The sequence below is a fragment of the Micropterus salmoides genome, unplaced genomic scaffold (genome assembly GCF_014851395.1).
Source record: "Micropterus salmoides isolate LMB-PRFRI ecotype aquatic unplaced genomic scaffold, ASM1485139v1 Ms_hic_scaffold_21, whole genome shotgun sequence".
Lineage (NCBI taxonomy): Eukaryota > Metazoa > Chordata > Actinopteri > Centrarchiformes > Centrarchidae > Micropterus > Micropterus salmoides.
Window position 1 is genome coordinate 22,405,862 of NW_024041262.1, and position 14,082 is coordinate 22,419,943.

Here is a 14,082-nt window from a genome sequence, read left to right on the forward strand (position 1 = left end):
AATTTTTCTTTTCCCTTTCACAAAAGACTTGCGAAATACACAAGACTATTTAAAAAAAAAAAGCCAGAGATGAAAATGTGAAAATGAAAATGTCCTCAACACATGTACAATCTTATGAAATGATCATCTGACTTGCAGTGAAAAAGCATAAAAAGCAACAGGCACAAACAAATGAAGAGGAAGAGAGAAACTCACCCATCTGTTCTACAATGTCTGGAGGGAAAACTCGGGATGCAAAGGCTCTACGGAAGATGTCAGAAAACTCCTTGTCCAGACCGCCAATACCCATCCTCTCAAAGTTCCAGTCTGGGCTGATGATGGACTGGCGAGACCCTCGGGTCTTGGCTTTCCCTGGAGGGTCAGACAAAAACAGACACTAAAATCAAAAGGAGGGCCTAATGTTTTTGATTAGTTATTGAAAAAGCACTTCTGTCAACTCTTACTGTATGCGTACAGCAGTGAGTCCCAAACTGGTAGTTTGCAGTGAAATTAATATTGTGCATTGAACAAGCTCCGTCTGAACAATTGCTTTGTCTTGAGGTAAATTTAGCAGTTTCTGACTGATATGCTGGATAAGCAATATTCATATACCCAGAATATATCACAGTTAAACCTTGATATGAAAGGAAACTACTGTCAGGTGGCCCTTGGCACAGCTGGACTTCAATATTGTGCCACTGCCAAAGAAATGTGAAAGGGAAAGCAAGCTGAGCAAAATGTGAGAAGTGTGCCTCCTTGTGGTTTTATGAAGAACCACCCTACAGCCAGTAGCCAGCTACAACACATTTTTTAAAATAAGTGTAAGGTTTGCAGTGGTTTTAGAAGTTCACTATCAGTCATTACCATGTCAGCTTTAGTATTTAACTACATAATTTCAAGTGATAAACTATCCTGTAGTTACTTGAGATGAAGTGCTCTTGTTTGTCAACAGGTGAAAAATAGCTATCTATTATAAAAGCCGTGCATTGTTGACACTCACCAACCAGGTTCATGGATGAGCTCTCTGACTTCTCAAAAATCACCTGACTGTTTGCCAGCAACAAACCGATCTCAGTCTGTGAGAAGAAACAAAAAACATGATCATCGTTCAGGACACAGTACAATCAGTCATGTTTACTCTTTTAAATATGGAAGAAAGGTGGGAATTCCAGTTACATCAAGCTGAAACATTTAGCACTTCAGCTACATGGGATTTAAATAAATTGTGTTAATAAAATGAATAGCTACCGTGCTCTATATAAAAGCTTATATTGGTACAGAAGCCATCATGGGGCGGTGATTGATACCTTTGGTTTCTTGCCAGAGGCTCGTTCTCCCTTTAGGATGCTGGGGTCCATGGCCTCAATATCCTTTATCAGCAAGCCGAACAGCTTATCACAGAAACTAAACACCAGCTAGAGAGAAACAAAACATAGAGGGAGCCAGGTGAGATTTACTCCAAACAACTGGAAAAAAGTTGTCCTTCCATAGGAGAACATTAAACTAAATAAACAAATAAATGAAGATACAATTTATGCAACAATTGAAATGCTTAATTTAGCTGGTCTTGTAATGCCTGTTTTTGCTTTTACTGTGAACATACATTGCACTCTTTCGTTAATTCCTCTAGGACCCTATGATTTAAATATAAATAAGTCTCTCTCGCAGTTACAAACCTGAATTCCACTAAATTCTACAATAAACTCAGAGCTTGTCCAGTGCGAGTGAACGCTTAGACTGGCCCGTTATTAACCCCTTAAATCCCCAAGCACCTGCTGGCCGATGCTGAAGGCCTGGTTGTTGAAGCGCTGGATAAACTCATTGGCCATGTTGTCCGAGTCGTAAGGGTTGCTGTCCACACTCTTCTTCTGCAGGAAGTCGATTTCCACTGTCATGTTGCTTATACACTGTCTGGACTTGTCAAACGTGTAATTTGTTACTGTAAGAGGGGCGAAAGGTAGGTAGTAAGGGTTTATATTTTAGACAACAGCATCTCTCATTGACCTGGACTGTTTCTGATAGGTTAGTTAGTTCTCCTCAGAGCCTAACTACATATAATTTGGCCATATCACACTGATTCCTGCAGGTCTCCTTGAGAATTTGTCTAATTGAAAGTAAAGCTGTATTAACTGATTTTTGTGGCCACTTGGAGGAAAGAGGAATAGGCTAGAAGGACAAAATCTGACATCAGCTTTTAAAGTTGTAATGGCTAAGAGGTGCCCGTTTACCCAGACACTATATTATACGTAGTCATTTGATCCATTGTTACTGTAAAAATGTAGAGTTTCAATGTACTGTAGATGTTTCAATGCCTTGCTTCTCCGCGCACCAAAAAATAAATAAAATAAAATCACCTAAACAAAGCCTCGTTACTTCACACAGAAATGTCGCTTTGGTTTTGAATACGACATGCTCTCAATCTGCCTCAGCATTCAAAAACAGAGCTGTAGACTCTGTTTAAAAGTGATCCGTGTTCCAATACAAGCTTTATTGAACAAAATGACAATTATGGCAGTGAAACTATTTGTATTCTGTTTCATCATGGCCTCATATTTACTGCATCCATTCACACAAATGCAAAACCAAGGGTTTGGCCAGCAGATGTCGCCATTTTTGTCTCAAATGCTTTGAAACTGAACTATTTTTGCTTTATAATGAGTCACTGCTTCAGAAAGCTTCGATTCACTATATCACTACTGAATATTACACACCTCTATATGCTCTATGGCATATCTACTAGTATCTCTGATATTTATGTATTATATAGATCTGATTATGTTCAATAAGATACTAACTGAACTGCAGTGTCAAAGATCGTTAGTATATTTTGAATGATCAGTAAATGCCTTGTTAGCCAGCTGTTAATGAAACAGCGATGCATTTATATCTTTTAATACACTGCTCAAAAAAATAAAGGGAACACTAAAATAACATCCTAGATCTGAATGAATGAAATAATCTCATTAAATACTCCTTTCTTTATATAGCTGAATGTGCTGACAACAAAATCACAAAAATTATCAATGGAAATCAAATTTATCAACCCATGGAGGTCTGGATTTGGAGTCACACTCAAAATCAAAGTGGAAAACCACACTACAGGCCGATCCAACTTTGATGTAATGTCCATAAAACAAGTCAAAATGAGGCTCAGTAGTGTGTGTGGCCTCCACGTGCCTGTATGACCTCCCTACAACTCCTTGGCATGCTCCTGATGAGGTGGCGGATGGTCTCCTGAGGGATCTCCTCCCAGACCTGGACTAAAGCATCCGCCAACTCCTGGACAGTCTGTGGTGCAACGTGGCGTTGGTGGATGGAGCGAGACATGATGTCCCAGATGTGCTCAATTGGATTCAGGTCTGGGGAACGGGCGGGCCGGTCCATAGCATCAATGCCTTCCTCTTGCAGGAACTGCTGACACACTCCAGCCACATGAGGTCTAGCATTGTCTTGCATTAGGAGGAACCCAGGGCCAACCGCACCACCATGTGGTCTCACAAGGGGTCTGAGGATCTCATCTCGGTACCTAATGGCAGTCAGGCTACCTCTGGCAAGCACATGGAGGGCTGTGCGGCACCCCAAAGACATGCCACCCCACACCATTACTGACCCACCGCCAAACCGGTCATGCTGGAGGATGTTGCAGGCAGCAGAACGTTCTCCACGGCGTCTCCAGACTCTGTCACGTCTGCCACATGTGCTCAGTGTGAACCTGCTGTCATCTGTGAAGAGCACAGGGCGCCATTAGCGAATTTGCCAACCTTGTTGTTCTCTGGCAAATGCCAAACGTCCTGCACGGTGTTGGGCTGTAAGCACAACCCCCACCTGTGGACGTCGGGCCCTCATACCACCCTCATGGAGTCTGTTTCTGACCGTCTGAGCAGACACATGCACATTTGTGGCCTGCTGGAGGTCATTTTGCAGGGCTCTGGCAGTGCTCCTCCTGCTCCTCCTGGCACAAAGGCGGAGGTAGCGGTCCTGCTGCTGGGTTGTTGCCCTCCTACGGCCTCCTCCACGTCTCCTGATGTACTGGCCTGTCTCCTGGTAGCGCCTCCATGCTCTGGACACTACGCTGACAGACACAGCAAACCTTCTTGCCACAGCTCGCATTGATGTGCCATCCTGGATGAGCTGCACTACCTGAGCCACTTGTGTGGGTTGTAGACTCCGTCTCATGCTACCACTAGAGTGAAAGCACCGCCAGCATTCAAAAGTGACCAAATCATCAGCCAGGAAGCACAGGAACTGAGAAGTGGTCTGTGGTCACCACCTGCAGAACCACTCCTTTATTGGGGGTGTCTTGCTAAATGCCTATAATTTCCACCTGTTGTCTTTTCCATTTGCACAACAGCATGTGAAATTGATTGTCAATCAGTGTTGCTTCCTAAGTGGACCGTTTGATTTCACAGGAGTGTGATTGACTTGGAGTTACATTGTGTTATTTAAGTGTTCCCTTTATTTTTTTGAGCAGTGTATAAGAAACAAAGACAGCAACATAACAGGTAGCTCCTGGATTTGATTTTTTGTACCCTATTCAAATCGTCTGCATATCGTCAAACTGCTGCTAATGCCTCATTACTGAAATGAGATATACTGTAAGTAGCTTTCTTCTAGATTGAGTTGACATTTCTCCTGTTATTAGAAAAACTACACCCACAATACTGCCACATTATTTATTAAACTATTTTATTTATTTACCTGGAAACATTGCTAAAAAATTATTATAGAAAATGAAAATAATGTTCAAAAAGAAAGAGATATTATTCCTTTGATCAAATAATAAAAAGAACCATGCCTTTGCTGTTTTTTTTCCCCTCAAGACAATGTCAAAAGAGATTAAGGTATCATGAAGCTTATTCATTCTTTCACTCTGTGGATAATATTTTCATTCCTCCTTTTCACTCCTGATATGCAGACAATATCACAATAGCGCCCATCATTTTGGGCATCACTTGGCCTAAGGGAGCTGGGTGAAATATTTTATCAAAGAACAGGCCTTTCTCATTCTCTGGATGCTGGCCAGCCTCTGAGACAGATGTGGAGTGACATCACCCACCCATATTGTTATTCTGTCTCTCCCTGTGCTGGCTAAGTCATGTTCCATCAACCCTTCATGGCACCAAAATAAAAGCTAAACCCCCTAACCCCACATCTAATTGGTAATCTGCAGGATATGACCATCCGAAGTCAGCACAGTGAGATGTTTTTCTGGCAGAGAAAACGACTGCAGCCTTTAAAGTCAGTCACATTTAAGTTGCATGAATCCTTCAAAGTCTCAAGGTTAGATTTGATGTCAAAGGCTATTATGTTTCTACTGCGGCAAGGTGTCTGTGACTCAAAAGGCCTTCAAAGATTAGAGGGAAAGACTGTCAAGCACTGCTAATCAATATGTAACAAATGGCAGTCATCACAAAAGGTTGAAAGGATGTCCTACAACAATCAGAAGTCTGTGCAGCCTGTAGATAAGAACTGCGAACTACTAAAATTACTTTCAATTTTACCTGCAAATGGCTTGCTTCAATTTTAAAACTCAAAATAAAAATTTAGTTAGTTAATCACAATTAAGTTTAGAGACAGCTGCATGTTAAAGCACCTTGTTCTCAATATGTTACCACCCAGTGTGTAAAGTTACTCTGATCTATTTATCTGCCATTTAGAACTTCATGACATTTTGGGAGCCAAATCCTACTTGTCTCTTTTTTTGTCCTGTTATATGAACCCATTTGTGCCAACTGAGGATGTAACTTGTTAAAAATGGGTCACAAATATTCTGTTTAATTTTAGAAAAACACTCACGCCTCACTCAATGCCCATTTGTGGGACTATTTTCAGCTATTGATTAATACTCATTTGGTGCTCTAGTGCAGTGGTTCTACTTTTGCTGACACAAATTAGTTATTTTTTGTTTTTAGATGTTTTATTACAGAAACGGTATAAAACCTACATGGATGTTGTATTACTTACGGATGGAATAATAACTATTAAATTAATTAATCTCCTTTTGGTTGGGGACTCCCTGGAACACCCTCAAGGACCCCACTTTGAAGACCAGGGCTCTAGTGGGCATTTACAGCAGCGCAACAATGCACTGTGGAATGTTTGGGGCGTGTAGCCTATGTAAATAACTGCATGTACTGTTTTTAATTTCTATGTTCACATATTTTAATATAGGCCTACACTTAATATGTTGTGTGTGTAGCATGAAGGAACTACAAAATTTGTTTCGTTATGCAGCCTTGTGCTGTATAATGACTATCAAACTACCTTTTACCTTGAACATGTCACCCAGTGCACACACTGTGCGTTTTTAACCGTTTCTGGTACTGTTACTTATCAGTAGGCTCAATTCATCGTTGGTTTTGGTCTTTTTGTGGGATTTGTTTAGAAAAAGAAAAATCTAGAATATCACCAGAGTACAAACGTGAAGCTTACCTTCAACCTCTTGTCCAATCGATAGGCCGGCCCATTTTCTCTGTACAGGAAAAAAAGCAAGTGACTGATTCAGTTCCACATCTCATCATTTCCTTTTGTATTTGGACACATATTGCAATGGGAAAAGGCAATTGGTTACCAGCTATTCAACAACAGCACATGTTTCACAGAGACATCCATGCAACGTTCCTCTGCAACATGGTCTTATTTCACAACACTTTAAAATGCATAATAACATTATGCATTTTACTAGATCTAGCTCTACTACATCTTTATTTATATTAAAACATTTTTAATGGTCAGCTATGTTTTTGAGATAGCGGCCAATAATGGCTGCCTTGTTAAATTGATCAATCAATAAATAACATTAAATTAATGTCTTGTGGTAAAATAAGGCCGCCCTGAGGAGGTTACAGTAGTACCTGTGTGCCGTTGTGGCTGCCAAGTTTATAGACGGAGGAAGAGCAGGCAGAGACAGGCAAGATAAAAAAAGGAAAAAGCAGTAACAGACAAATTGAGACAAACAAAGAGGTCCATGCAAAAAAAGCCCATAGTCAACCTTGCTAGAGAGAGCGTAACTTTTCTTAGAGAAAATCTTGAATTAGGGAATATCAGGTCAGATACTGCAATCAAGGTATTAAAAAAAAATAATATAATGTTTGTAGAAAAAATTGATGATTGTATACAGTGTGCTGCCTTCAACTCCATGCAAGTGTTCACCGGTGCTATGTAAAGGAAAGCTGCAAATATCACTTATTAAATAAATGTATTACTTAGACAGAAATATAGGCATAGTGATATATCATGTTAAAAGGAAGATCAAGAATAGAAGGATAATGGTTAGCTACATTTGCCAAAAAAACAAAATTTTCAATCATTTTGTCTCCCAAAAACAATCACTCTTGATGACATCTGCAGAAAATATAATAACAGCAATGCACAGCTGCCACACAGTAATCATTGAGAACATGTGGTGGTGGAACATTTTGTTCTTTAACCTACCTGTGGCAGGCTGAAGGCAATGGTCCCAGCGTTGACACTGGGATGAGTCTTCAAGGTGAACACATACTTGTGGGCTAAATTGCGCACCGTCGCATGTCTGCATTGGGATGAACAATTACGAGACAGAAGAAAGGATTAAGTGTGGAGAACAAGAAAAAGCGTCCACCCAGATTCTATTGTTCTTCTTCTTTTACTGGAGAAGCTACAGGTTAGCCACTTAAGGGTGTAAAAAAGCTGAAGGGGTCTGTTGATATCTAAGCCTACGCACGCATCCACCCGTTCAACACACAACATATACACAGAGACATCCTACTATTACTGTAGTATGATGCAGAGTTACGTGTATCAGAGGAAATCCCACTCACAGTTCAAGCTGTGGCTCCTTCTCATTGATGACGGCACAGTTGCTCAGTGACAGTTCGTCTGTTGGACATCGAGCCACTTGCATAATCTGAAAAGAGAGCAGAGAAAAATGCAAACAGTGACTCCACAGAGGGAGTAACATCTATAGACACTATCTGACTGATGTAGGTTTTTGAAAGCTGCATACTTGAAAGTTTGCATGCAAGGTTCTTTTTTCTTGTGACCTAAATGTTATTTCCTTTCAACTTACAGGCAATGGCCTGATTCAGTTTTTGGAAAAAACTAAAACAATTTGAGACTGCAAATGTTCATGTAAATTACAGGACTTGCTAGTGCCACTGTTGAAATACCACGAAAGACACTAATGTGGATTGTTACAGATAATAATTCACAGTGTTTACAGTCTATATGCATGGAACAGCTACAGAGAAAGGTAAATTGCACAGGTCAGCACTCTTAAGACTTTGCTCCCTTCAGCATATGGATTATTACCTCAAAACCACCATTACATGCACGTTGCTCTGGCGATCTTACACTGATATCGCCTCTCTAGGCCTTCAGTCGCAGGCGGTTTAGAATGAGACTGTTCACTTAAGAGTAGAGGATGAACACTTCATTGAAATTATCAAAATCGCAATTTTTTCAAATCACAGGAGGCGCAATATTTTTTAAAGGTGATGTGTGTGTCAAAACACCATTTTAAATTAAACATCGTCATAATTAAAATTAAACATATGTCCTAGCCTACGCATCATATTCTAGAGACTTAAGAAAACATGCAAAATCACAACAATCACACCGTAATTAATTTTAATATGTTTTTTAATGAAAATGAGAATAAAGATATAAAATGATCATTCCCCCTACTTTGCTTGAAACCTGTCTCTGTTGAAAAATACTCTTTTGAGATCTGGCAACACATCTCTTTGTTGGCAAAGACAGCTCAGAGAGTTATCAGTTATAGGTTATTTAACAGTTTCTCATCATGCTTCAATCCATCCACACATTCACAACAAGGTGGGGGAGAGGCGGGAGAGGCAACCACGCCCTCTTAGGAGACAGGAAGATTAATAGCACTGGCGCAGCTTGTAATGCGTTATCTTCTATTATAGAATACCTTTGCTTTAGTACAGCTCTCTCATCAGTTCCACCAGGAAATGTCTTGCTAGGTCTGAATACTACAATAATAATGATAATAATGTCTTTGGCAATATAATAGATTCAATTAGCACCGTCAGAAAGGTTAATGAGTAGAAAAACACAGAAGTACAGACACAGAGCAGTGTTGCAGAGGTCCCTGTTGTCTTTCCTATACAATGTGATGGATTACAGACAAAGACTGTCCATACTGTCGAACAATGAGATCTGAGGCAGTCAAAACTGGTTGGGTAGAGACACCACTATGTCACTAACTTATGAAAATGATTCCTTCATGTTTATGGCCAACAATGTCTCAGGTTTTCTTATGATATGGTTCAAAAGACCCTCTTTAAGTCAGTCAGGTTTGAATAGTTCATATGCCTCCAACCTAGAACAAGCTGACAGAATATATATATTCAGACAGTGAGGAAATAGATCATTTTAATAACCTTAAAGCTTAAGATGAAAATAAAAGTGGGAAACTTGATGTTAAGGGTTAAACATCATTATACCGAAAGGAAAGCTGCAGCTCTTCTAACTCTGCTCTTGACTAAAATGCATCATTTTCCCAAGAAGATCTCCATGAGTGAATTACTACATTGCCTCACACTGAGCTACTCAACAGATAGCAGCAAAGCATCGTCATGGGCCTGTTGCAGTATTATTTGACAACAGTCTGACCTACAGTTTTAGCTACCAACTGGGTGACTCAGCATCCCCATGGCTGTGGTGAAGCAAGCAACTTCATGATAAACTGTGGTGAAATATCAACTAAAGCTTCCTTTAAGCATATTGGGCACTGATAGCAATGTAGACCAATTAAAAGTACAGACAGAATAGATACAGTATTTGTGGTTTATTACAACTCACCTCTACTAATCAGGCAATAAGACTATAAGAGCAAATTTCCATGGAATAGAAAATTTGAAAAAATACTTACTAATAGATATAAGTCCATGGGTAAATGTAAGGGCACTGAGTATGCTTACCAAATAAATCTGGAACTAAGTTGTGTCAACACCCCAAAAAGTACAAGCACACTGATTAGGTGGTCATGCATAATGGGCTAAGTGGTAACTAGAAATGGAAATCCAATGTACTGCGTACAAATGTATTCCTGGCTGATGGCCACATCAGGGTTACACATGTCACACAACTCCTCCTACTCTCAGGATCAAGTTTAAAATCAATCCATATAACAGAATACTAAAAGCAACAATTCAATAGGAGTATTTGTTCAGATCCCGTCAACCCAGTGATTTAAAAAGGTATACGGAAAAAAACAAAACAAAAATCAACCTGCTCTCATTCCAATAACTGAATTTGCATCTGTAATAAAACATCCTATCAGACAGGGACCCTGGGACTAAATCTTTGGCTTTCTGTGAAATTAAACTGTTTATTTTTGGATTTTAGTCAGACAGAACAAGCTTTTTGAAGACGCCACCTTGGGTTATGGGGAAACTGAGATGAACATGCATCACTGTTCCTTTTGTATACATTTCCTCTTGGTCAATTCAGTGACGTATCTTACCATCTGTATGTGGATGACATTCAACTATACTGCTCGTTTATGGAAACTGAATTCCATATATTGTCTTCTTTAATTAACTGCTTGACCAGTATCAAACAGTGGTTATGTGAAAACTTCCTGCTTCTGAACCCAGAGAAAAACAGAAACAGTAATTATCGCCCCTGAAAGTAGAACCCCTCAGATTAAACAGCATATTGGTGACTTAGGCTCATCTGTCCAGCCGACCTTCAGGAGCTTAGGTGTTGTTTTTGATTCAGCAATGTCCTTGGAATACCACACTAAACAATTAGTCAGAAACTGTTTCTTCCAACTGAGGAATATTTTCAAATTAAGAACACTCGTGTCAAAGGGTGAGTTGGAGATGATCATTCATGCTTTTATTTCCTCTCATTTAGATTACTGTAACAGTCTTTACATGTTTAAGCAAGAAGGAGCTTTACCGTCTCCAGGCTGTTCAGAACTCTGCTGCAAGGCTTTTAACTCACATTAACAAAAGAGCGCACATCACAACTGTTTTAGCAGCACTTCACTGGTTACCAGGTCAATGTAGAATTCAATTTAAAATCTTGGTTCTTACTTTTAGAGCCCTGCATGGTCAAGTTCCTCCCTACATATCTGAGTTGATACAGCTTCATACTCCGACCCGTAGTCTGAGGTCATCAGGTCAGAGGTTGTTAGTGGTTCCCCACACTCATTTTAAAACCGGGGGGGGGATCGATCATTTCAAGCAGTGGCACCTAGGCAGTGGAATGCATTGCCTCCCTTTCTACGTTGTCTTAATTCTGTCGATTCTTTTGAAAAGCAACTGAAGACGCTGCTATTCAAGCAGGCTTTTAGTTAGATGAGAGGTTTTTATGGGTTTTGTTCTATGTTTCCCTATGTTTTTAAATTTTCTTATGCATTGTATTTTACTATGTTGTATTATTTTACATTTTATTGTTAAGCACTTTGTGATTTTTATCTGTGAAAGGTGCTATACAAATAAACTTTACTTTCTTACTTACACTATTTAAACAAAATGATTAGTAGATTAATGAAGAAGATAATAAAATAGCAGCCATAATAACCTCCATTTAGGTAGGATTGCAAGGCAGTTGTATTAGACTGCAATACTTTCACTTTTACCGAGGTGTACCTAATAAACAGGCAGCTGTATGCATCTGCGCAGTGCATTTATGGAAAAAACACTGACGCATATAGATAAAAACACATACTCTTCTTTACAATGCACCAACATGAAACTGGCCACTGAGCATTCAACAGCAGTTCAGTTCCTTGTTAGCCATTTAATGCTGCAACACTTCTTTCATTTCATTTAAAAGCCATCACTGATTTAGCCTTTAGGAGCTGCCTGTCGAAGTCAACAACACTATCGACAATACAATTTAACGTCTCAAGTTGCTCAGTGGCCAAGCTGTTACACATATTAATTCACATCTAGAAAAGAAGTAGCACGCTAACAGCAGTCTGAGTAGTCATAAGATACTACTGCATTCGTCTTCCGGGCTACCTACAAAGTTTTGAATGACATCTGATTCTGCCATACAGACTAGTGCTGTGTTGGCTTCCTTTACGTGTAAAAAAAAAAAAAAACAGCTTGTAGTTCTAGTACACGTTAGGTTAAGTATTCAGTGTTTCCCTCTCATGGTGTACTTGTATTTAAATTCTACTATTCGCTTCAAGTAAACTCACCCGAGTAGACATCTTCGTGTTTTTGACCCCTGTTCAAGAGTTATTCAGCACAAACGTTCAGCTGACAGAAGTACTGCAGATATGAGAAAAGCGACGAGCTAAGGGGCGGGATTTCCTGACGCGTTGTGATGTCATCACGCACAGATGCGTCGAATGAAGCTGAAAAAAAAAAAAGAAAAGCAACACTCCTATAAAGATGAGAGATGGGATCATAATAATAAATAATCATTTGATTTGTGCCATGAAAAACTACAAAAACATTCCAAAGCTAATTAATTAGTTCATTTAAAATAATCTAGATAACAAACCGATACTAATATATTACAAAATATAAATATAGACTATGTTGATTTTTTGCCACAAAAGATGCAATAAAACATTTCTGAGGCAATATTTATTAAAACATTATGTACCCTGGTTTAATGAGGAGGACCATCAGTCTCAAAAACTATAGAAAAACGTGGCTAACAAATTTCTTATAATGTTCAGTTGGGTCAGATGTGCGACCAGGCTGGGCCAGTTAAGCCTGGTCCCCACCTTCACCAGCTTTATAATCTTTGTCAAAAAATACTCCATTAGCTTTCTATTATAGTCAATAAATTTGCAATCAAATACTTCTCTGGAGATGGTCAAGAGTCGGTGAAAAAGAGGCAAACAAACCCGTACAACATTCCTGCAGGTCTGAGGATGAAGTCAATGCTATGGTCTGCAGACAGTCTTATATATATCTCTTCTGGGCTGGTTTACCCCCTCCTTTCCTCATGATGAACTTCTTTTCCTCTGTTGTTGTGTTGCTTTTACCAATTAACACTGTTCCCCAGCTGTCATTTATTACTGTATTGTTAACTTTCTACTGGAGAAGAAGTTCATCATTTACATTTCAACCTCAGTCTCACCGTATTTTTTAAAAGTTACGCATGCTTAATTTGACACACAATTATATTTTTTAAACAATTAATATAAGAATAACATAAGTCAAGTTGCATTTTTCATTAATGCTTGGTTTCTTACAGCAATCTTGATGTTATGCTGGCTGCTTTCTGCTTTCTGCTTATTATCTCTCTGTCATGTTTTTATCAAGCATCTGATGGTTTTTTGATAATCCTGTCTATCGTGTTTTTATCAAGCATCTGATGGTTTTTTGATAATCCTGTCTATCGTGTTTTTATCGAGCATCTGATGGTTTTTTGGTCATCCTGTCTATCGTGTTTTTTTTTATCGAGAATCTGATGGTTTTTTGGCTTTTTTGCAAAGCAAGTATTCCTTCAGCAAGTTCACTCAAAGTTCACACAGGTTATAAGCAAATTCACTCAAAGCTCACACTGGCTATAATAACCAGAGGTTGGAAGTTGATAATCAAACCCCTTAATCAGTAATTAAGCATGTAGTCTTAATATTAGCAGATTAACACATCAGCAGTTCCTCATGTAATCACAACAGTAGATAACAGCAGAACGAAGCATGCACTGTCACAGTGTCGGCAGATCTTGCACACCTGCAGCCTCTCCTATGGTCATAATCTACAGAAGATGAGTTGGACAAGGCGAACCACCTGCAGCCACTTCCTGCAGTCATTCCTCCCACTCATGATCTAACCACAGTGAGCTTGCTTCTGTGTTAAAATGATTAACAATGATTATTAATATTGATTAAGGATAATCACTGATGACTGTTTCTTGACTGATGTCTAACTTTTTGTCTGCAATGCTCCCCCTCTCTGTGTCCTAGGCATGCCCTCTGCTGATCATGCTATTTTAACCAAAAAACATTTTCCTTTTCTGGTGTTTTTGATGATGCCTTGCTGTGCTCACTCTTACACACACACACAGACGTGCTACTGCCTCTTGACACCTAAAGTTACTAATTTCTTTTTACATTAAAAAAAACATGGCTAACAGGATAGGTTTATATATGATGCAGTACTTTATTACTAATCCACC

General features: G+C 39.2%; 1 protein-coding gene across 2 annotated transcripts in view; it reads right to left on the reverse strand.

Annotated features, from left to right (window-relative positions):
* LOC119915953 (vesicle-fusing ATPase-like) overlaps window positions 1-12,253 on the reverse strand; it is a 28,615-nt gene extending 16,362 nt beyond the window's left edge. For both annotated transcript variants that reach the window (XR_005447057.1, XM_038735760.1), the window contains exons 1-8: window positions 12,143-12,253; window positions 7,779-7,864; window positions 7,414-7,510; window positions 6,412-6,451; window positions 1,752-1,918; window positions 1,287-1,394; window positions 980-1,055; window positions 196-351 (exon numbers count right to left, since the gene is read on the reverse strand). Coding sequence is in view for 1 of the 2 variants with exons in the window: in XM_038735760.1 (XP_038591688.1) it covers window positions 196-351; window positions 980-1,055; window positions 1,287-1,394; window positions 1,752-1,918; window positions 6,412-6,451; window positions 7,414-7,510; window positions 7,779-7,864; window positions 12,143-12,154 (742 nt within the window). In the remaining variant the exon portion in view is untranslated. The remainder of the gene's footprint in view (window positions 1-195; window positions 352-979; window positions 1,056-1,286; window positions 1,395-1,751; window positions 1,919-6,411; window positions 6,452-7,413; window positions 7,511-7,778; window positions 7,865-12,142) is intronic.
* Window positions 12,254-14,082: the final 1,829 nt, after the last annotated feature.